General features: G+C 42.8%; 3 protein-coding genes across 5 annotated transcripts; 2 read left to right on the forward strand and 1 right to left on the reverse strand.

The window, feature by feature from the left end:
- Window positions 1–4,141: 4,141 nt before the first annotated feature.
- On the reverse strand, window positions 4,142–6,448 carry LOC108153336 (protein commissureless 2). Its single transcript, XM_017283272.2, has 2 exons — window positions 5,807–6,448; window positions 4,142–5,050 (listed from the first exon to the last, which is right to left on the reverse strand). Exons 1-2 carry the CDS (start codon window positions 6,270–6,272, stop codon window positions 4,464–4,466), a joined length of 1,053 nt encoding a protein of 350 aa, XP_017138761.1. The 5' UTR covers window positions 6,273–6,448; the 3' UTR covers window positions 4,142–4,463.
- A 12,588-nt stretch (window positions 6,449–19,036) lies between these two features.
- Window positions 19,037–20,781, forward strand: LOC108153598. Of its 3 annotated transcripts, XM_017283681.2 has the most exons (7): window positions 19,037–19,283; window positions 19,332–19,480; window positions 19,546–19,690; window positions 19,776–19,907; window positions 19,962–20,117; window positions 20,195–20,414; window positions 20,468–20,781. In XM_017283681.2, the coding sequence occupies exons 2-7, from the start codon at window positions 19,374–19,376 to the stop codon at window positions 20,581–20,583; spliced, it is 876 nt and encodes a 291-aa protein (XP_017139170.1). In that variant the 5' UTR covers window positions 19,037–19,283; window positions 19,332–19,373; the 3' UTR covers window positions 20,584–20,781. The 3 variants fall into 3 exon arrangements, with proteins under 3 accessions (XP_017139170.1, XP_017139169.1, XP_033243567.1); XM_017283680.2 differs by having other exon boundaries at window positions 19,037–19,480; XM_033387676.1 differs by having other exon boundaries at window positions 19,043–19,469; window positions 20,468–20,780.
- Window positions 20,782–20,845: 64 nt separating this feature from the next.
- On the forward strand, window positions 20,846–23,219 carry LOC108153597. The gene is made up of 6 exons (XM_017283678.2): window positions 20,846–21,133; window positions 21,191–21,335; window positions 21,394–21,525; window positions 21,584–21,739; window positions 21,820–22,075; window positions 22,144–23,219. The coding sequence occupies exons 1-6, from the start codon at window positions 21,009–21,011 to the stop codon at window positions 22,761–22,763; spliced, it is 1,434 nt and encodes a 477-aa protein (XP_017139167.1). The 5' UTR covers window positions 20,846–21,008; the 3' UTR covers window positions 22,764–23,219.
- Window positions 23,220–23,885: the final 666 nt, after the last annotated feature.

Consider the following 23,885-nt stretch of genomic DNA (forward strand, 5'->3'; position numbering starts at 1 on the left):
CTGTGAAATCATGAAGAGTCTCGAAAAAGTCAAACAAACATTATATTACAAGAGAAATTGTTGGCCCATTAAATAATAAAACCGCAGCCAAATACGCAGAAGAGACAATCATGGTAAAAAGAAAACGAAACAGATTGTTAAGAGGCTAAGGGATTTGGGGATTCCTAGGAGAATCTCATGCCATGAGTTTATCAGGAAAACAAACCTGCATCAACCAACTTTAAATGTGTGTGTCTGTATCTGTCTGCATATCCAACTGGATCTGTAGTCGCTACAAAATACCCACTCCCGTTCCCATTCCCAGTTCCAATTTCAAATTCAGCCTCCCCGCCCTCGCTGATGAACTGATGAACTTTGATATTCATATGATGCCAGCGCCCAAGATAGGAGCAGTTAACTCGTTTGCTGCTCCGTGGTTTTCCCACCTTGCAGCATGGCCATACTTTTCAGTCCTCCAACTGTTGGTTTCACTTTTATTTGTGTGTCAAGTGAAGCATTAAGGAAAATACCCACAAAATAGCTTGTATTTCTGGGAGTAGAATTAAATGTTGTTGTAAAATAGGGACAACTTCATTGGATTTTGTTGCAATTATTCAGATTGACAAATATGTATGTCCACTCTACATACCAAACATACATATGAATGTGTGTGTGTGTGTGTGTGTGTGTATGAGGCAAGGCAGGTTCGCAGAACTTTGGTAGAGATAATTTTCGAAAAAAAGCTTTTGGGGGAACGTTATCTAAGATTCATTGAGAGCTGGAAAAGCTTGTTCTACACTTCACCATGTGCCTACACACATGCATACGAGTGAGAGTACATCTGTATGTATGTAAAATATTTTGAGCAAATATTTGCGAAAGCGCCGCATTCTCGCTTGCTGTGTTACAAAGGCAAACACATCAGATTGCGAAATCTTTGGTTGGCGGCGGCGGCTGCTGATATTTCTTCATTTAATGCTTTCCTTTATCTGGGTGTTTAATATTTTTATTTTTTATTTTTAACCTTTAATTCATTTTGAAGTGGGAATAAAAGAAAAGCAAACACCGCATTGTCAGTTGAAAGTGTTTGCGCAATTCTAAAGACTAAACATATTTATCTTTAGTCTTTAGAATTGCGCAAACACTTTCAATCTATTTGGATTCCAGGAGAATTTTGGGCTTGACATTTAAAAATGCCTCCAAAATGACGCGGAGAGGGGCGATCGGCAAGTTGGAGCTGTTCCATCTCATCCGATTCACAAAATAGTTGGAGTTCAATGTGCAGTGTAGTTAGTATTAAAATATATCTATCTATCTATCGTTCGGATATTTGTTTTTACGAGTATACTGAAGAGAGGCTACCAGGGTTTAAATAAATACCATATTTATTAGTTTTACGATTCATCTAGTCTCGTAGGCCCTATCAATATAGTTATAGATATGATGGCCGCTTTTGCATCGTTTGGAAAGACCGGCTTGCCAATTTTCAGTTTAAGCGATTATTTTTGTTGTGCCTTTTTGTATCGAAAAGTAGGTCAAAAGTTGCGTATGACGTTGTCGCTGTCGTTGCCGTTGTCGTTGCCGTTGCCGTGTCTGTGCCTCTTTCTGTGGCTGTTGACCAACCGGTTTCACTTTCAAGCATCGGCGGCGCGTCGTCTGAACTCGCTTTTTGAGCCGTACGTAGTCAAGTCGCAGTCTCTTCCAGCATCAGCTCCATCCGCAGCATGAATTTGGCGCTTAATTGAAAATTCATTCCACCAAGTAAGCTTTCCGCTTTGTAAGGGGTAAGCTCAGCCGTAAACGTGGGCTAATGTGCATTTTATTCATAGATTGTTAGTTTCATTAGTCTCAGATGGCGTCGGGGTGAGGTTTCGGTGCCCTGTGGCACCATCAAACTTTCACCCGACGGATGCATCTTCTATTAATGAATGGGTTTTTAATAAATTGTCTCTCGGCAATGCGCTTTCTCGGATGGGCTCCAATTTGCATTAATAGCAAATTATGTTGCTGAAGTTGCACAATATTGTGATGTGCTGTCCGATCTACATGTGTTAAGGGCCATAGAATAGGCCACATCAAACTTGAAAACGATATTGAAGCTCAGTGGCACAAGGCAGTTGCAGAATGAGCACAGGTGCGCTGAGTAATCCACAACAGAGCCCTGTTAGCTGACAGAGCCAGTACAGTCACGGCTGACTTCGGTCTGAGGAAGCTTTCGATTAGGTTTAGAACGTGAGTGGATTACCAGACAGACGGCTGGCCAGTGGCCGGCCACGCGCTGTCGGACATTTTTGGCATGTTTTCATGGATCGGAGTCGCTTAATGAAACAATTTGCACACATTGTTGTGACCGCTCAAATCGGTAGGCGTATTGGTTGGCATTTAAATAGTGGGGGAGAGCCCGCTTCCTCCATAAAATCTTGCTATAGGTTGGTAAGTATGGTGCCAAATGTAGTAATAATGGAATATTTATGGATAATGGAGGTGAGTGTAAGTTAGTTGAGCGGCTCAAGGGGTTAGTATATGTCATAAACTGTCAAATAAACTTTAAACCATCATAAATTGCAATTGAGTTTGTAATTAATAATATTTGTTTTGCATAAGCGCCGTATACGGCGACTGTTCCCACCGATATGCAAATGCGGCTTGCGGCTTGCGGCCTGCGGCTAGACACGGCAAGAGGTTCTTCCCAGAACGGAGCCAGAACCCCGGCTCCGTCTGCACCCATTTCACACCCCTGATCGGCGACCTGCGATCAGTCGATGGCATGAGATAAATAATTTTTATTGCTCTCGCATAATAAACTGTATTCGTGCTCGCACCTACTGACATTTCATGTGGTTTTCTAGTTGGTTGCCGGGCATTTGTTGACCCATTCAACAGATAATAGCAGTAAAGGAACGGACTGCCTCGCTGAGCACGGAAGCTGAAACTGCAAGTGCAAGTGTAAGTGCAAGTGCAAGTGCTAGTGCAAGCAGCAATCTAAAAATACAATAATAATAATAATAGTAATGATAGTGACGAAGGAAAAATTACACATCACGAAAGAGAGACAAATCCAATACAATGGAAACCACATTTCCATTTCCATTTCCATTTCCATTTCCATAGAATTCCTTCTATTTATTATTGTCAATTGCAGTGCGCCAAGATAACTGAATTGAAGGAATAACTTAGGTAAAGCGTTTAGATAAGCAATGCATACATACAAATGCAGGCAGGCTGGCAGGCTGGCTGTGGAGGAAGAATATTTGACATGTTCGGGAAATCTGTGCTCGTTTTTAGAGAGATTCATTGATTTCTTAAAACAAGACCTACCACAATCCATATTGCCTTCAGACATGGCCACGTTTTCCTGCTGGGGACTGACTGCCTGACTGACTGACTCTCGCTGCTGGCTGGCTGAACCGAGAGTCACGTAGAGTCAGGCGAAACAACGACAACATCCATGCTAGAAAATCAGTGTTTGAGATCATTTATTATGTCCATTGTCTGTGCAGGGGGAGAAATCAAAAGCGATTTGCATACCTATAGTTGGATTTACTAGCTTATCAATACGAAATTACAATTGCACAAATGCATTGTGCACAACAATTGCAGTCGCAGTCGCAGTTGCCAGTTGCCATTGTACGAGTAGATGCCGTACAGGGACAGACAGAGCAGAAATCAACACGGTCGCAGTCAGAGCCAGCTATCGCGTCCTTAGCTCAATGTCAAACCCGAGCTGTCTCTATCTGTCTATCCATCTATCTATCTATAGCAACTATCTCAATCTATTTTGCTTGGTTCTGCTTCTGCTGCCTCTGCTCTGGCGTTTGTTTTGAGTCTACGAGCTGAATCTGGAAGCTATTTATAAAGCTCCGAAACGATGGGAAAACAAGGAAACCCCTTTCTGTCGATTAGGGGAAGGATTTTCGTGCCATCTGCTTCTGGCGACAATCAAATCAGTTCTGAAGCACCAATGAATCAATTTGAACGTCTACTGATTGATGGAAAAATAATAATATCTTACTGGCTGTTCAAGCGGTTGGGTCCATTGAGATATGAAGATGCAAACAAACGTTCAGATTCCACCCACTAATTTCAGTTTAAAAAAAAATGTACAATTCATAGTTATATGTATATAATTTGTGTATTTTTTAATAATAATAATAAAAAAAAAAATTAATTTGTGGCCTACCTAAATCTAATAACAATATATATAGTATATATACATATATATGTATGTATGTGTGTATACGGATTTTAAGTACGAAAAAAAAACTCATTAAGCACAATTTTCACTAAATTATCTGACTGGCTAATATTTGTAGCAAGTAGATTTTGTAGTAACGTCTTTTTATAATCACAGCGCTTAGTTAAAACTTATGTACCGACATAGGTGGTTGGTGAGGCCCATCGATATCAATAGAATGAATGAAAATATCACAGAGCTCAGTTAATTTGATATCCATAAGAACGATTTCGTATCAATCCGTCCGCTTTCATCGCTTCAAGTCGTCTTTACACTGGCTGTCTTTTGTCTTAGATTTCTTCTTTTCATCGATGGTGTGACAGGAGCTGCCAAATACCTCCGCATAGCTGGGCACAACGGGCATCATCACAAAGTTCGGCTTAATCGTTTCATACGTAGGCGTGGGCGTGGGCGTGGGCGTGGGCGTGCCTATTGCCGGTGCTATTGTTGATGCTTCCATTGGAGCTGCTGCTGGAGTGTTGCTGGGTGGAAGCAGGGGCATTGTTACCTCACATAACGGAGGTGTCTGTGGCGCTGCCACACTTGCAGCTGGTCCGCTTTCTGTTCTTGCTGTTTGTTGGGCTGTTACTGCTGCGGATGTTACTGTTGAGTCGGAGCTATCTCGTTCGTGCTTATTGAATACGTTAAACACGCTCGGATAGACAATCAGGCACGATGTTTTGGGTGCTTTGTGCAACAGCTCCAGAGCCGCTTCGTAGCTGGGTAAGCCCGATACCAAGGTATATTCCGGCACAGGATCGTCTGAATCCGGATGCAGCTTCAATGCCTCAATATCAACAATTGTGCACTGTGTGGAATTATTCGCATTGTTGCGATCTAGAAATGAAAGAAACAAAGGGTTATTAGTGTTGCATGGAAATGGTAGGGGAAAGTGTGTACTTTTATATACCTCGACCTAGTTTCCTAAATAATTTGATTGCTCTGCTGAATTCTGTCTGGAACTAAGAACATTGACACCAAATTCAAATTGAGCTCGTGGTTGAAATTTTTTTTAGCAAACTGAAGCACTTTATTGTTGGCTATTTTCTGGGCTTTACATCTCTCAAGGTTTGGCCAAACCGATGGCAAAGAAAAACAAACCTATTATGGAAACGTTAAAGAGGAAGTCTGTAGAGTGTTCAAAATTCCGTAAGTTGACAAAATCGTCATGCTTTGCAATGAGAAACATGTTATAAATAGATACGTACGTAGTGTACACGAAACCTTTGACTTGACCTATAAAGTGCGCAGGCCTAGAAGCACTTAAAAAACAATCAAAACAAAACCGTCTGCCCTATCGGGATGGATTCTAATGGAATATTTCTTTTATGAGCGTTGAGGTCAGGTTCCATTTTGGGTAATACGGTCTCGTCCATTAAATATTTTATAGGTACATACCCAGCACTAGCAACATTTTTTGCTGCCTTTCATTTAGCACATTTGGCTCTAAATACGATTATAAATGTTTACTAATTTTGTTTACTTTGTCCGGCTATGGCTAATCAGAGATCACACAATTCGGGTCGATAAGATTCGAATGAATCGGTATCAGCACTGCACAACGGAGCTATGATCTCCTTGAGGAATACTTACAGTTGCGTTTCCAGGTCCGAAACTGGTGGTAAAGGAAGCACGAGCAGATGCAGAAGACCAACGAGATGAGGATCAGTGTGAACACGATACCGATCCACACCTCGTTCATGAACTTGTCGTACTCCAGCTGCTGCTGCAGCTGATCCACACTGCTTCCGTCCAGGATCACATGGTTGGCCAAGTCAAAGTCCATGATCGCCTCAGTGGCGTTTCGCGGAGAGGCAGCAGCTTCGCTGAACTGGTGATGATGCTTCAGCTGGATGGAGTTAAGAATCGTAGCACCAATCTGCTTCAGGAAGTCACTATTGGCCAGCGCGTCCAGAGTGGTGATCGTGGGTGTTGAGGCCTCGGCCGCGGACGAGTGTTTGCCGCTGTTCAGAATCTGCTGAGCTGCCTCACCAGCGTAGTGATCGAAATGTAAATCGTGCGACAGTTCGTAGTTTAATGCGCGTGGCAGGCCCTCCATGTTCTACTTTTATACTACAGGAATTATTCAAAAAGGCGCTAGGGTAGAGTGTTTTGTGTCTCCGGCGGCTCGGCACACTTTCACTGTATCTGTTGGTACGAGAATAATCGTTCTGAATCTTGCTCAACCGCACGCTCACGTCCGGCAGGCGCTGCGTCGAAAAAAAAACTGATTCGTGCGCCGTTCAAACAGAGCAGCAGTGCCGGCCAAGCTAGCGCTCGCTGGAATTCCAGTCAAGAGAGAAGTTGAGAGCGGTTGGCTTCCAATTTCCATTCCGCTCTCTCGCTCTCTGCCTCTCTCTCTGGCTTTACGCACCACTGGGAAAGAGGCACTCTGAGCTGGCGGAGAACGATCTTCGCATTTCTCTCTGAGAGAGAAATCGGCCTGCGTTAGTCTTTTGTGCACACAGACAATGGCTTCGAATTATGGTCCCATAATTGGCGTTACAAAGCGGCGGCGCACATGTTGCCCGAGAGAGAGTGGAGAGGGCAGGGATCGGGTAGAGAGGCCCGAGCAGAACTGTGGAACTGTGGCTGCTGAAGCATCGCATCGATCTTTATTTCTCTTTGGGCGTCGTTTCGTTCCGTCTTGCAGACCGGCAAATGACATATCTCCCTTTACAGTTCTTCTTGTATTGTTCGTCGGGGGGCGGGGGGAAGAAAAATTAGTGTTGGAGGATAATGTAGGTTTTGTGGCTCTGTTTTTGTTGGTTGTACCCCGCCCGAGGGGCCCATGGGCCGGACCCAGCCATGCCAAACCGATTCTCTTGTTCTTCTTTGCCCTTTTATTCCTTTCTTTCGTCGTGGCATGGTTTTAAATTACAGTTACGTGCAGATATCTTATTTCTGGCAGCATATTTGTGGGCGACACGATGATCAGCTCACCTGTTTGTTTGGTAGATCACTTTTTTGCAATCATACATATTAATGTACGTATCAGAGTTTAAGTTGGGACTTACGGATATGGCTGGCATGGGGATTGCTTAGATCCAAGATCTCACCACCTATGGGTCTCTGGGTATCTGCGATTAGCCCACATTAGAACACGCAGTGAAGATATTTAAGATAAGATCATAGGGGAATACGTAGTTTGAAAAAATAAATCATCTTAATTTCAATTTATTGAGGGTTGTCTTTTCGCTGCATCAGAGTTTGAGTCTTTCATGAGCTCACAGAAGATCCTAAAAAAGAACATTCCTTATCATGATCAGCTAATCTGCCCGAGGAAATGAATCGGCAAAAACCGCAGTGGAATCTCCGCTCGAGGCTTGTCGGAGACAAAAGACAAAGGGAGGGACTCAAAAGAGATTAGAAAATGCCTGGCGGTGCTCTCGTCTCGCTCCATTTTGAGACTGTTCACTGATGATGACGTACTCGCAGTTTATTTATTGGAAACTGAACTATTTGCAGTCTTCTTCGGCGACTGCGGCTAACCCCTATGGGTGAAGTATTCCATTCCATACCAATACTGGCAATTTCGATGCTATTTTACTCCAGGTATGCAGCTCACGGCCCGTGAGAAACAGCTACAATTTAATTAACGATTGTTCCCTGGGACCCGGGTAATGGGTATCTTCTAGTACCGGGTCAATCTGGGCAGGGCACTTCCGAGGCATTCGTAAAAACATCTTCCTGTTCATTATTGTATGTTTGTCTTTGTGTCGCCTTCTTTACGGATTGTAGGCCGGCCGACTGTCTTTAATATAAACCCCTAATGATGCATTTGGCCACAATGCGGCTTGTTCCTTCAATGCCGACTACTGCCGCCCGCTTGCTCCTTATATTTTTCTCGCTCTTCGCCCTGCGGGCTCCCGTACAGCATCAGCATCAGCATCAACAACATCATCAAAAGTTAAATTAATGAGTCCACGGTCAGATCGGATATTTTAATCTTTGATTTGTTGTAACCTCCCTTTGAATATGGATATTCCTCTGATGCCGATAAAGCTATTTTTATAGTTTACCGACCTCTGACTCGGATTCCTTTGCATAATGCCACCGCACCAGTCACCAGTCGGGCATTCGTTTCGCTCGCCGATGTCAACCTTCTGACCGTAATTAATCGGATTTTATTTAATCTTGAGCATAGTATTTTAATTCCCATCCCCAGTAGGTTTTAGCGTTTCGTAAGTGCATTATTGATTGTAGGGACTGACATTTGCTAGAAGCTGTTCGAAATTAGCTGTGTCTTTGATATATTGGTGATATATTCACATACATCCATAAATATGTAGGTACTTTAAGCGGCTGATGGGAGTAAATTTCCAATCGAATTGTAATTATAGAGGATATACCTCAAGGAGAAACCCCAACACCAAATACCCTCTCAGATGTAGGTTTTCTTACTTAACATAGCTATAAAACGTCCACTGCCAGCTCTAAATTCAGCCCCTAATTGTGTTGGAAGCCTTTTGAACTACGTTTTTTCACACTGTCAACCAATTTCCATGTAATTACAACAGATAATGGCTTTCTCACATTGCTCTAATTGAGTAATCAGCAGCAGAATCTTGGGTATCGGAATCATCAGTCTCGCTATCCGATTCCTCGAATCCATATGGAATCGCATGCCAGAGCCACCCGTGGGCCTTAACTTCATGACATCCTGCCAGGCAACAGAAACGGCAACGGCAACGGCAACGGCAACAAGAAGCACTTGTTCTGCTCTCACACAGCCGGGGCTCCTTTTCCCTTCTTCTCTCTCAGTTTTGAAGCTCAGCAAGGCGCACTGACAACCAACTGTGAGGCAGCCAAGGGCTGAGGGGCGAATCGTCAAAAGCAACAGGGGAAGAACGACTGCAGGGCCAGGTAATTGCTGCAGTTGTCGGGGGGTAGTGGTAGTGATGTGAAACATTTGTCAAATGGACCGAGACTGAGACCAGCAGCGAAACAGCGCAGGAGTCGGAGACGTGCCGATGCCATGGGAAAGTAAGAGGTTCTTCATGCTGGAGTCGTGCTGCCTTCGCAGTCCTCTAATCTGTGATATAGGTCATGCAACCCTCAAGGTTCCGGGTAGGCCTACACAACTTTGCCAGCGACTTCGTCTCTGACTTCGCCTCTGACTTCTCCGCTGACTTCCACTCTGACTTCGACTCTGACTTCGCCTCTGACTCCGCTGCAAAGCAAGAGCATTGTCTTTGGTCCTATTGTTTTTTGTGAATTCGTAGAAATTACGCGTGATGCCAGTATGCAAGCTATCCCTTTCATATTCTTATGTTAAGGAAAGTAGCTCTGTCTGTCCTGTCTCTGGCTGTCCTCGTCGCTCTACCCGGCATTAAGTGCATCGTTGAGTGCGCCTTTTATTCCATGCACAATTAAAAACGCAGTTGTGCATAGAGCTAGACAAAACCGAGACTTAAGCGGGCCCAGAACTTTGGCTCTCAAGTTAAGCCAAGCTAAACCTTCCTCCAGTTATCCTACGGCTCCCAACTGCACTCCACTGTCAGACCCACCAATTCAATGTCAATGAACCGCAGCTGTAATGTTTATATGCCCATCACTCCATACACAGATACACACAGTCGCACAATCCCACAATCACACGAAGAGCTCGGTTCTCGGAGCGCACTCCAAAGTTGTCCACCTTCCGATGTTGTCGTTACTTGGATTTTACTTTATTTGTTTATGGTTTTTCTGTCTGATTATCTTGGGCGCGTTTTAGCGTCAAGTTCGTTGCGCTTGGCCGGGCGGCTTCCTGGTAGACTGCCTCTGCCTCTGGCTCTGGCTCTGGCTCTGCCTCTGGCTCCCCTACCAATATATATATGGTACTTATGATGTTATTTTTTATTTTATTGTCGTCTACGTTGTCGTCTTCGTACCCTTTTCTCATCCGCGGCTGTCAAAGTTTGGTTTTTTTTGTTGGTTTATCGCTCCAAAGGTTTTCAATGCAACAATTGATTGAACATTATTAGCACTCAAGCATAAATTTGTTCGACATTCACAACATAGTTAACCTGCTTTGTGGGGCTTCAAAGTTGGTACCATGCCCCTTGTAATGGGAAACCTCGAGGTAACACGATACCTGGGCATGGATTTGTGAAATACAATTGTTGACCCATTTTTAGTTCGTGATCGCATGCCCTGGATTAAGACATTTAATTAGTCTAGTGGAATACTCGCATCTAGAATGCGGAATCCGATAATTTGCATTTAATATACCCAGATCGCCTGATCGATATTAATTAGCTGGTACGATTTATTGATAGCTTATGCTGACAGCAACAAGTTGTTCCCCCTCGAGATCTGATATTAATTATAGAGCTGGCCCCTTGATTTGGCATTGAAACTAAAGAAATGGTCGAGCAACAATAATAGCATTCGCTAGATACATTCTAAATGCCAGATACGTATCTAGGTACATATGTACATGCACTCATCAAGCGCAGGTGGGATTTCTATATACATTCAAGAGACGGAGAGTCATGTGAAGCAATAAACTAAATGGCATAAAGCGACATACGAGTATATGTAGATCTGAATCTGAAAAAACAAGACTAGTCGTATCTGCTAGGCACAGTTCTATTAATTTTGAAATTAAACGAATTCTGATTGATCATGATCATTGATCAAGCAATGCCCGCTAATTTACTGCCAGTCGTTGAACCTAAGTGAGCAAAACAAGTTTCGCTTCAAGATTCCCACGTGTTAAAATTAGTTATTTAAATTAGCATAAAAACTGTTGAAACAATCGGAAAGAAATATTCTTTGAGACTGCCTACGGCTGGGGCAGACACTCCACGCGGTATTAACTCAATTTTCTTAATCGTGCACGCGGCCATCAGCCGAAATTTCCTTCGATTTTTATTCTGGCTAAAATCCAGTGACCCCAATTGGTTTTTTGAGCTTTCAAGTCAATCATCGGTTAATAAACAAATTAGTCACGATACCCCCCTAAAGGGTTGGGAAACTTCGATATCTCCGTATCGGAGTACTCTTATCAGGCACGTTGTGTTATATGTACATATGTAGGTATATGATGTGCAAGGTATTTAGGGAATTGATCTGGTTGTGGCAATTCATCAATGCACTATCTCTGTCTCGAGCTCCGTCCACGTCTGGGACGTGTAGCCCTTCTCATTATTGGCATTACACATGTTTTGGATTGTAATGTAACCTTATTTCTTCGTTTATATTATTTCCCTTTCTCGTAGATTTCGATTTGGTTATCATTGTGCGGCTCCCAAAATCGAAAGTCTACGTACACGTTAATTATTTCCACACAAGCAACCAACAATCACCTGCATTCATTGGGGCCTCCTTCCACCTCTGATCGATTTCCACTGATAAGAGCATTAATTTTCGAGTGCTACAAAGAAGAAAAAAGTCCTATTACCGCTGTGCTTTGTGTCAATCAGAGCTCAAACTGGTTGGTGCCATGGGTTGGTTTTTCGTGTTGACATTTCTTTTCCTCTTTGCCTCTTTGCCTCGTCAACGTTGCAAACAAAAGTCTGACAAGAGAGGAGGTGGGCCCGTGGGACATGTATTTTGGGGTTGGGCCTAGGGCCCCGACCGGCGAAAGTGGCATTACAACGCATTTGGTTTAAGACTCGTTGGGATTAGCGATTTAAAATCTTGAATGTCACTCTCTCCACCCTCTCTCGATCGATCTTTCTCTTTGGATAGGGATAGATCAGTTACTGGCTCATTGGAAGGGCACTGAATTAGCTGGAACTATGTAAGTTAGGCACTCGATTGGATAGCCAGAAAATAATGCACAGGTGTAATTGTAATAAGTTTTCCCGCGATAAAATCATCTATTTTTAGATAGATAGATATTTCTATCGTCTCTCATAGAAATGTATGCATGGATTTGCGCGAACGTATTGCACTTCTGCAGCAATTCAATTAGGCCACTAACAGAACCAATTTGTAATGCGCTTTAGCTTTTTAGCTACAGCGAATCGCGAATCGCGACAATAGTGCCTGAAGCAAGGCCACGGCTCGAAACGGGCGGGGGACGGTGATACTGTAGCAAGAGACAAAGCCATACCAAAGGCAGTGGGTCCAAATCCAATTAAACGAGTGACAACGACACTGCATCTACTACTAAAAGAGCAAGTGTAGGAGAGCCCGGGGTCAGGAGTGGGAGGGGCACTGCGAGCTGCGAGCTGCGAGCTGGCATAAAAATTGAATTAAGCGCAATTTCAAATGGACAAAGGCACAGCAATGTGGCCTGACCATGTCTCTGCCACCTGCTGTCTACTTTGCATTTTCGAAAACGGCAAAAAAGAACTTCAAAGAAATTGCGACATAATTAAGTTGACAATTACAGAACACTACCACAGCAGCGAAATGAGCAACAGTTGTAGAGGCGACACTTGCGACCGATTGACACCAGTAACCCAGTTACGTGGCATGAAAAAAAAAACATAAAACAAATTAACTGGGACTCCGAAATGGCTCTGTTTCTGTCTCTGTTTCTGAGTCGGGTTAAGAGCAATCCGCGTACGCCACCGTAATTTCAAAATATCTAGAAAGCAAGACCAGCTTTGGGAGTCTCGACTCTTGTAATACCCTTGAAGATCGAGCGTTGCTATCCTACGATTTTCATGTAATGTATATGTACTTGCGAAATTCTGATCGAATTATTAGACATAGTATCGCGTCTCTGTTTAAAATTGAATATCATAAAGGTCAGGATTAATCGAGACACCAGCTTTGGACAGGAGGTTTCTATTTTTTTTTTAAATAGTTTACTTTAGGATGGGGATTCTAAGTAAAAACACTTAAGCCGATTTGATAATAGTCCATGTTACATATATGTTTTTCTTTGGAATTCAGCCCTTAACTAATCCCATGCATACTTTTATTTGGTCTACCGCTCAGACTGTCGCTCTGACGACACCTCCATTGGCCCAATCCTGCCGCTTTATGGTAAGGTTTGACGATGGCTTAAACAAAAAAAAAAGGCAGATAGAAAACCTGGCCCGACTTTATTGGTAAATTCGTATTAAAAAGCGTTGAAAACGATTCGACAGTCGCTCTCTCGTCAGACACTTGAGATACTTCACGCCTCCACCACAGTCTGAGGGACTTAGTTTTTTCAGTTCATTTAATTCTTATTTTCTCAGCAAATTGGTTTGAGAAGGAAAGGATCTTGCTGTTGTTTTACTAGAGGAAACGTCTGCTGAAGTGGGAAAACATGCGAGTTATTCCACAATCCACAATACACACATGCTTTGGCTAAGAGATTTTCAACAAATTCCTCGAAAATAAGCAAAAACCGCAAATGTACAACAACAAAGGCAGAAAAGATGTACTTATATGTGAGATACCAGATACCTTTTAGTCGTCGTTGGCATCATGTTGTATAAGAAAGAAAAGGAAGAGGGATATAGTTGCCCGGGATCTTTTATGTAAACAGATTGCTCAAATTTCCATCTTGCATTCCTCTTATCTTAAGGATACAAGTGAGAGTGTAGTCTTAAGTACATTTTGGTGTGGATTACACGATAGAGAGAGAGAGAGCCCTAAGGATACATAAAATAGGTGTATAACACACAAATTGTTTGGTTACTCAGGAAGTAGCGCTCAACCATTTAGAGTATAAGCGAGGTGGCCTCTTAGAAATAGATACTTCCACAAATTAGATCTCTAGTATGATTCAGAAAATTCCGTCAGCATTGGGCTTATCATTTGGTGACGAAATCTGCTCTGGACTTCAGTTAAATGATAGTCTTATTTGTGGAGAGTCATTGTTCTAGATAAAGATGATGGAAATGCGATTTCATAATTATGATGAATCACATCTTGAGTGATGCTATGTGATGGCCTAATTGTCGTCTTTCTCTTGACGCATTCGTTTCCGCTTTAAATCTCAGTAAAAAGTTGATGTGCAATTACAATTTATCCAGCTCCCAAAAATGGTACCTTCAATATTTCCCCGACCCAAAAATTTCTCTGAAAATCAGAAGACAAATCTAATTTGGTTTTTTTTTTGTCGCTGACCCAGTGAGAGGGAAAGAACAAAAAATGCCAAATGTTGATGCTGGGGATGTGATGATGATGGGCTATCTAAGAGCTCCAAGTCCATTAGCACCGGCACCGGCCCCAGCATCATGGGAGAAGCAACGAGTCCGGAATGGGCACAGTTTAAAGGGAGTAAACGACGCCAATAAAACGAGGGACGCGAAAATATCCAAGTGCTGCGTTGCACGAAAATCATTTTATGACGCTTTAAAGGTAATTTTCTGAAAGGAAAAACAGAGTCAAAACGAATTTTTCTTTTTATTTTGGGATTGCCTTTTCTTTTGTTTTGTTGTAAAATTGTTGACTGGGACGCGTGGGCACGTAAAAATTGTATATGGCCTCGCTGCACAAAATTTTCAAGAGCAACACGTGGGAGGTCGCGAGTTGTGAATTGTGAATTCAGGAAACAGGTTGGTCCTGGGAGAGGGGACGGGCCTGGGAACCCTCTATAGGGACTCTCTATAGTTTCCAGTCACGAACTTGTCATAAAATTAGCCTAAAGGCTTTAAATGGCCTGGCATCTTGAGAGTCTAAGGCGAATGATTGCGAAAATATAAAATTCCACCTTTTCTCTTTTTGAATTACGTTGAAGCCATTTTCAATTTGTCGTTCTCGGTGTGCGACCATATCTTTGGGTCATCAATCTAAATTACGCCATAACATTTTCAGCCTAAGCCGGACTTTTGTATAATAATAAAAATATTTATTTGCCTGGCGACAAATTGATTTATCTGACAGCATAATCAACCTTGCGGATTTTGTTGGACTTGTGCGGAAATTTATGAATATATGAATCGACTGGAAGGCTGAGGAACGACTGAGACCGAGACCCGAGACCTGAGACAAAGTCACAGCTGGAATTTAGAAGTTTTTGTTCAACTTTGTCGAGAAGGAAAAGGAAGTGTCTAGCAGCATCTATGGCCGCAAATTGACATGTTCTGCTCAATAATCAAGCGATCAGGGGCAAGGACCGAAACCTCATCCTGCTTCTTAGGTTCTTGGCCTATTGATAAATCCTATGGTCGTGGTGATTTGTCAGCACCAGACAAGCGACATTGACAACGTGCGAGTGTCTCTCTGCCAAGGACAAAGCACTTCTGCTTCTCTCTAGGTACTCTTGTGCTGCTGCGTACCTCGTTATTGTTAATCTATTGCACACTCCCACCCCTCTGTATCCATCCACATCCTTGGCCTTTTGCCTGGGCATAACCTTTTTTCCATCCATTGTTTGTTTTTGCAATGCACAGAGTCGAAACAAGAGTAAGCGTGAGCATAATTATGGTTCTCAATTATTCCAAGAACTGAGCAGTCGCACACTGAGCCCGTCTTGTTAGAGTCGTCTTGGAGATTACCCAGAATCCTGCCTGCTGCTGGCCTTTTGGAGCTGGATTTGGGAAGTGGATGTGGCTGCTGTTCCTGTGGCTCTGTTGGGTGGGTATCTGAGTATGTAATGTTCTAGTGAATCAACAAAAATGGTAGCCTTTTTTAATTTCTCACCTCTGGATAACTAATCCTCTAACTCACGGCCCATTCAACAAGGCCAACACTGAAGCAAAACTAATTCACTTTTAAGAACAAACTTCAAATTCATTTATTATCTTCCTGCCCCCGAAACAAACATTTGAGATGTCATGCTATAACATAAATGTCCTGCCATTAAAAGGCTCATTCATAAATCAACGGCCCAGTATTGTTGATTCTCGATACGTTTCTGATGAAGCATCTTGAGTGTTTTTTGAACAAATCTGCTTCCTCATGGTTGTTTTAAGTATGCTTGTATTTTACATATGAGGGGAATATGATAGCCCATAACTTCGTTAAGCAGACAGCTGGCTGGGGAAGCCGATGGTAAAGGTCCTTTGGGCTTCCTGTAGCTGAGTTTTGTATTGAAACTGATGGCTGATTGATGACTCACCGTGCGGTTCTTTTAGAATTCACCTTTCCAGAGAGTTCTCAGTCTCAGCTATTTTAAAAGTCTTATCTTGTTTCTGTATAAACCCAAAACGTGACTCTATCGTTGACCCCACACATCTTCAGTTATTGTGTGGCATCCTCCCCAATCGAGTCACCTTTCCCCAGAAATCTCTCCAACATGCTCTTATAAAGTATATACATATAAGCCATACCTAATGGCCATGATTTCCAGTTGCCAATAAACTGAAGATGAAACCAAGGGCCACGAGTATTTTCACATTTTCACTTGAGAGCCAAGAAGGCAACGTACACCGAAGTGGAAGAACGTGTTTCAGCTATAAATATCAATTAACTCAGATAAAGATACTTATGCGAGCCACAAATCTACGAATTGGAAAATAAAACTAATTGCAGCTAGCCGGTGGTCCACAGATACCCATACCCATACCCATTCCCATACCCCTCCAAGAAGGCACCGACTGAAGCCAAGAGGAAGTCGTAAAATTGATAGAGGCGCTGGACTCAGAAGGAGCCAGTCTCTTGTCCGATTGCGGGACTGTCACTAGAGTGCCAGGTCACGTTCGAAGCTGCGGCAGCAGAGATGACTCACAGTCACCGACCAGCTCATCTATTTGGCTCGAAGGCAGCTTATCAGCCAGCGCACTGGCCACGAATTCGATGACGCAAGCAGCAAATGAAAAGTGGAAGTAGTAGTAGAAGTAGAAATGAAAGCATTTCCATTACCTACTCCGACATCAGGTTCCTGGTAGTCGGTCCTCCTAATTTTCTGCTCATTTTGTTTGATGATGCGACGACATATGATTTGTCCGCTCTTTGAACTCTGCCCCAGGCGTTTTATCTGCGCCCTTCGTTCCATTGGGCACTTATCAGCAGTCTTTTCACAGCCCGACTCGGTGTGGTCCTTATCTCTAGCGTGTGCTTCTGCTAATGAGTCGGCGTTAGCCTAAGAGTCTGCGGGATATTTGCATTTATCTTACTCAAACAAGTGCTCTGTAAGATTCGTTGTTTTGCTTTCTTGGTTTAAATAAAATCAAGGAGGGGGTCGGATTTGTTTGTCTTTGATAAAAGTAAACCCTGACTTAGGGTATTAAGGGCTGCGGCCCACGGCCGTATCTTTCCATTCCGCTTTCGATTGAATTTTACTACGGGATTAATCGGACAACGACCTAGTTTGATAGGCGCTTTTTTGTCGCTAATCTAGAAAATCAACAGGTAAGTTGGCTTGGTTATTTTTCGCTTAACTTATCTGGAATACAATACAATCAAATAAAATCTTAATACAATAATTAAATGGGTCAGAAATAGCTATGACAAATATTGTGGTATTGTCTTTTTCCAGCAAGATATTCGCGGATATCGGTAGTTATACATATGACTTTATCTATATCCATGTGTGATTATATTATATATAGAAAATTGAGCTATTTCATGGCACAAATGGTTCCCCTAATCGGATCTCACTTCTTTTTTCTTGCTACGGAAGGGAGTAGTGAAAGAAAACAAAAAGCTCATAGCCTTATTTAGGATCAGTTTAGGGGCGATGATTTAAATATGACTCCAACGACCTTACCATTGAATTTTCGGTCACAAACGATCATGTCATAGGGTGCCTTGGTCAGACTTGGTGGAAAGGAGACGGGTAACTGGGATAAAACTGTGTTAGAAAATAAAAATTGTTGCACGCCTACTTTGATAATTTTTCCCCGCCTTTAATTATTTTTGGTTTTATTATTTATTTTTGGCAAGCGCAAATTATAAACAATTTAGGTGAAAATGCAGCTATTCCGTAAGTAGTCCTGACAATTTTTTAATCCAATTTTATGTTTTTTTAAAATTTGTTTAATTGGAGTCTAAGAATACGACTTGGTTGACTTGAACAAAAACTTATTTTAGCATTTGATATGCTATCATTAAATACAAAGAAGGGAATGTGAATGTGGAAATATGTCTCGCATTTGGTAACCTCTGCTCGAGATTTGGGAAAAAGCATCCTTTAAACGGTTGAAAACATAAACAGGGCGAATGCTGCTTAGAATTTCATTACGCGTACTTAAGTGGTGTGATTTTCAGCACACCCTCCCTCCAGACACCAACCTCTCCTGTGGGCAGAGTTAGTGTTGCAAAAGCTCGTAAAATCTACTGCACCAGCAACCAGCAACCAGCGACCGCAGTAGCGAGCGACACATCCACTGCAGTGCGGCTGCAAAACGTCATCACCGCGTTTTCCTTCGCCTTGATTTTATGGGCAATGGGCGATGCGCAAGCAGGGGAGAATGTACATGTACAGGGCACATGGACACACACACACACACACTCGTACATATCTCAGCTGCAGTCTGGTTTCTGGCTCCTCCTGGGCTGCCGCTAAATTCGGCTAAAGCGTAAAATTTTTATGGCTGCCGCAGAGCAGAGTCGACACGTGGAAGGAAGACCATGCGAAGTCAGCGTCGTAAATAAATTTTTGCCCGTAATTAATTTTGCATGCTAGTCAGATAGGAGTGGAGTGACACAGAGTTCTCGGCGACAGTTAGTTGATTCTTGATTCTCAAGTCGGGTTTCGCTTTTCGGGAGTTCATAAATGACGATGATGTGAATGGCGCATGCTTCTAAACTGTTGGCCTATACAATTTTGATATGCCGATGGTGTCGCTAAATGATTTTTTCCTTCTTGCTCATACGCACCAAGTGCGCACGACGACGACGACGATGTACGTATGTTACTGTATTTTAGTATTCAAATTGTGTTTCTTTTTATATTTTCGTGTTTCAGCAATTTGCGAATCAGTATTTTCCCTATCCGTCTGTCATTCTGCCTCTTAGCCCAAACTATCAAAGTTGGCTGTGCACTGCAGTCGGCTCATTAGTGAGCCTGTTTAGCTGGCTGTTTAGGAGTCGCAGCTGCTTCTCTAATACATATATTATTAATTGCATAAATAGAACTATGTACAAGCCGATTCGATACAGCGATTGGTTCGTTCATCCCCAGAATGAGGCCAAGATCTTGAGGTTTGGTTTTTTTGTGTACATTCTCTGATCAACACTCTGATCAGGGCAAGCCTTGGTCAGAAATTCCGAATATACAAATTTTCGTAAAATTGCTGTTTTCTTCGTAAGCTGATGGTTTTTACATGATCACATGCCTTAAATTCGCTTTCAGTTAGGGCTCGCCACTGTGACGGAAGACTCCCAGTGGCCAGCAATGGACGTAGGCCAACGTCAGCGGATCAAGTTTGCTCGCCGAACATATCTATTTTTGTTGATATTTCTGCTACTAGCCATGGTGCAGTGGGCCCTGGTTGGTTTGGTGTTAGTTTTTCTAGTTTGTCGAATTCTGTCTAATGCTTTAGTGATTGACCACATTTTGCTTTCAGAGAAAGTGCTCGTGAGACACTCCGTAACAGTAAAATAATTTGCTTTGTTGCCTTCGTCCTGGCCATTTTACTGTTTCTCGTGTTCTTGCTGGTCGGACAAGTGCGGTACTTCAAAATTGTCAACCATATTGTGGCCTTTGTCATCGTGAGTTATCGAACAGGGCTCTCCACTGGCGTACTGTCACACTGTAACACTGTCATACGATTAACTGTACTCTAACTATACCTAGGTGGAGCTGCAAACTGTTTCGATGTTCGTGCTGGTAGCCCATACCTGGCTGCCAGAAATAATTGCGTACTTCTTGATCTGCTTGGGCTGCTTCGCGTTGTTCCTGGTCGTTGGATGCAACCTGCCATTCTCTGTGAGCAGGTATCGAGAACCTTAGACACTCTAATTGATCGACTTTCCGTCACAGATGGATCTGACCGAGCGCGTGGCCCACCTTTTCATAGTGACCTTCATTTTACTGCTTGTCTCTGTGTATTTCCTAATAGTGCATGTCCATGTAACGAAGTTGCTGCCGTACGCATTTATAATCTTTGAACTGAGCCTCTCGGTGGTTGTGTTCGTGGTGAGTTGTCCCACCAATCCAGACGATCGCCTTGCTCTGATCAAATCAAACCAAATCAAATGAAATCAAATTTTTAGTTTGTTATGCTCCAGGCCCAGACCATCAAGGGCGATCGCTTTGTCCAGATGAGTGACCGCGACGCTCTCCTGGCCTCATTGATATTGTTTCACGAGTTCCTGACAGTTTACACCTTGACTTTTTTTTGGCAAATCACCTATGCCTACTTCACGCCCGAAGACTACTCCCGGGTCACGGAGAGTGCCAAGCAATACGCTGCTCATCACTACGGAGACGGAAGTAATACAGAGGTTAAACATTAATTATCTTATCAATAACGGAACTCATTGTAGAAGCTGAAAGCGGCGATGCCAGTGGCTTATCTGTGAGTAGCAAAGCCTTTGCACACGTTAATGAAGCTGACGTGGGCGATGCTAAGCCCTGGAATGGTACTGGCACTCCCCGATAGAACGGCCATGCGATCACAGATACTCGTGGTGGCGAAAAATCTCCCAAGAGTACCGAAGTCTACGAAGAGGATGGCGATTTGTACGGATGTGTACACACAAGTAAATGTTTATCTACAATGTTTTCAATGAAGCTTTATAGTTGTTTGTCGAATGACCGTTTCCTTATCTGAATGTAATGGTAATAAACAAAAATGTCCATTCATTCTAAAGGTTTTTTTTTGGTCTTCGTTCCTCGTCAGTATCAGGTTGGCTTTGATTATGTACTTATATTGAATAGTTATCAGTATACCCATTTAGTTGACATTTGATATGTTTGCTTAGCACCCATTGATGGTTTTGGACAAATTTGCAGTCGTTGTTAGACACACGGACGCCGGAACAGACTGAACACACTCCTGCCCCATAGCCTGCCCCATATATAGCTATGCATGCCTCAAACGATCTACGCAGATATCGGAAGTCTCGACGAAAGTTTGCTCTAAAAACATATCTCCTGCTGGGCGTCTGGCTTTTATTGGCCCTTATCCAGTGGATTGTTTTTTGCATTTTGTAAGTGCAAGTCATCAGGGTTGGATTGATTGATCGCTCTCATACAACTTTCCACAGACATGACTTGCGCTCGAAACTCCAGGATCTTTATTACGTCGGTTACGTGACATTGGTCCTGTCCGTTTTAATTTTTCTGATTTTCATATTCTTTGAGAAGCTTCGCTTTGTTCGATGCCTGAACATTCTTCTAGGACTTATAATCGTAAGTGGTTGTGGTATTTAGTTAAATTTTTGGGGCTCCCCCCTTCCTTCCTTCGCAGGTGGAGCTGCAGATCATCGCCACGTTTACTCTGATCACTCACTCCTGGTGGGCGGATGTGCTGACCTTCTTCTTTGTGTGCGTTCTTCTGATTGTGCTGTTCCTGTTAATAGGAGCATTTCTTCCAAAGAAAGTAAGAGGTCTCCATAGCTACTGACTATTCTATTCTCAACTGCTGCCGATCCCAATAGATGGACCTCACTCTGGACATAGCCGTCCTATTTATATTAGCATTCATCTTTATTATTGTCGCCGTCTTTTTCCTTATGTACCAGCTAATAATATCAAAAACACTTCCGTATAGCTTCCTGGTTGTGGAGCTGGCCATTACCATCACAATCCTATTGGTAAGTTGGTCTGTTGGTCTGTTGGTCTGTTGGCCTGTTGGCCTGTTGCTCCTGTGCCCCACTAATTAAGAGTCTGCTAGTTTGTTATGTACCATGCCCAGACCATCCATGGAAGCCGCTTTGCCGAAATGCGTTTGAATGATTTTATTCTGGGATCTTTGATACTATTCCATCACTTTCTCATAATTTTCTGGCTGACGTTCTATTATCAAGTCAACTATAGGCCTATCACATCAGATGATTACATAGCCACTAGTTCGACTAAGCAAGCTACAGCAACAGAAAAAGCCGGGGACTTAAGTGATCTTTTTGAAAACGACAACAATTATGATAATGGTAAGCTTTGATCTCTCTCTTGAGCGAAGCTCCTACTGAACAATATTTCGCTGTTCCCAACCAATCAGAAAACAACAATAAAGAGGATTCGCCTGACGTCTGGACAAACGCTCAAAACTGGACAGATCCAGATAGAGACAGAGACAGAGAAAGGTCTCGGCCCAAAGGATCAGACGGTTCCAGAGATAAGAGTGACGGCACGGCTGGGCATCGAGATAGAGTTAGAGGAAATAGGTGGAAGCCGTCACACGATGCAGACAGAGTCACTGTGCAATCAAGACATAGAGGAAGAGTCAAGAATCTGCCTAAAGATGAAAATAGAGAAAGAGATGCCGACAGAAGTCGGGAAAGACATGCAGATGGAGACAAAAGCTCGAATAAAGGTGGAGTTGGAGATGCTGACAGAAGCAGAGATAAGGCCGAAAGACCCGCACCCAATTGGGATAGGAGACTCTACCCCAAAGACATGCGGCATCCAAATATCAGAGGCTATACCCAACAGGATAGGTCCTTTGAGAGGACAGACCTGGACAGACCAAGTTATGGACGGGGAGCTTATCGAAATCTACCAAAAGGTGATGGTTCCGATCATGATAGAGACGAGTGGAATTCTCACAAAAAAGCTATAGGAAGTAGTAACGTGGAAGATGCACTTGAAGATTCTGATTCTGGTCTTCCCACGTTGTAGTGCATCCCTACATTGGAATTCTTCCAGCCCTAAAAAATAGCTGAAAATACAAAAAAAAATTTGAATAAATTTAACAATGCCGAAGGAACATCAAGAAATCGCACATCTGGATTCAACAAGGAGCGACTTGTAAGTGACCATATATTTGGAAATTACGAGGAATCAGGAAGAGCTCACGGCCCTCAACTCTTCTTAGTTGTGTGAAAAGAGACGAGGTAATTCTTACATCGGGTAAAGAAGACTCTGGTACACATTTAAATGTCGAAATGGAAGAAGTGAAAGAGCTTCCTGTTGGAACTTTAAGCCCTAAAAAACCTACAGATGACAAAAGTTTATTGAACGCTGTTTCGAATGGAATGAATTATGATTTTTAAGATGTCTACCTCCTCTCTATACATACATTGTACTCATGGTCGTTTGAATGCCCTCAAGATGTATGGCCCTCAGCCAAAGCAAGTCAAGATACAATATAAAAAGAAACGTTTGTCAAATTACACCTAATACACGTGAATTCACAATAAAAGCGAAGCAACTACGGTGCTCCTTTGGCAAAAACTTTGGAAGATATACGATATATATATAACATATATGGGAATGGGCATTTGTAGTGTTGGTGTTGACTGCCTACCATAGTCTGCAATACCTTAATACTTCTTTAGTTCCTGCTGCTGGGATTATCTTTAAAATCTGAGGTATTAATCGGGTCACGGACACTCAATAAGTCTTGCCAACTTTCACCTTTGGTCCAGGATGTGTAGCCATTGGTCCCATATCAATGCATTAAATAGAATATACAAACTTCGTTGTTATTGAGCTCAGCTTTCTTCTCTTTACACTGGCTTTTTTCAGCATTTTGGCAAAAGAGCAAAGCACGACCACGACTGCCAGAGCCATGCAACTTCTGCTGCTGGTGTTGATGTCAATGCCAGTGCCACTCTTCAGTCTTCAGTCCTCGGTCCCCAGTCCCGTTTCCATCGCCCCTCCGTGTCCACTTTTGAGCTGCAGTCAGTCATGGCTGCGACCTGAACTGAACCAGATACACGATGCACGATAATATTATTTATGGCCCTGTTTGGTGTTTGTTCCACCCACTCCCCGGCCTCTGTGTTACCTTCTATCTGA

The sequence above is a fragment of the Drosophila miranda genome, chromosome XR (assembly GCF_003369915.1).
Source record: "Drosophila miranda strain MSH22 chromosome XR, D.miranda_PacBio2.1, whole genome shotgun sequence".
NCBI lineage: Eukaryota > Metazoa > Arthropoda > Insecta > Diptera > Drosophilidae > Drosophila > Drosophila miranda.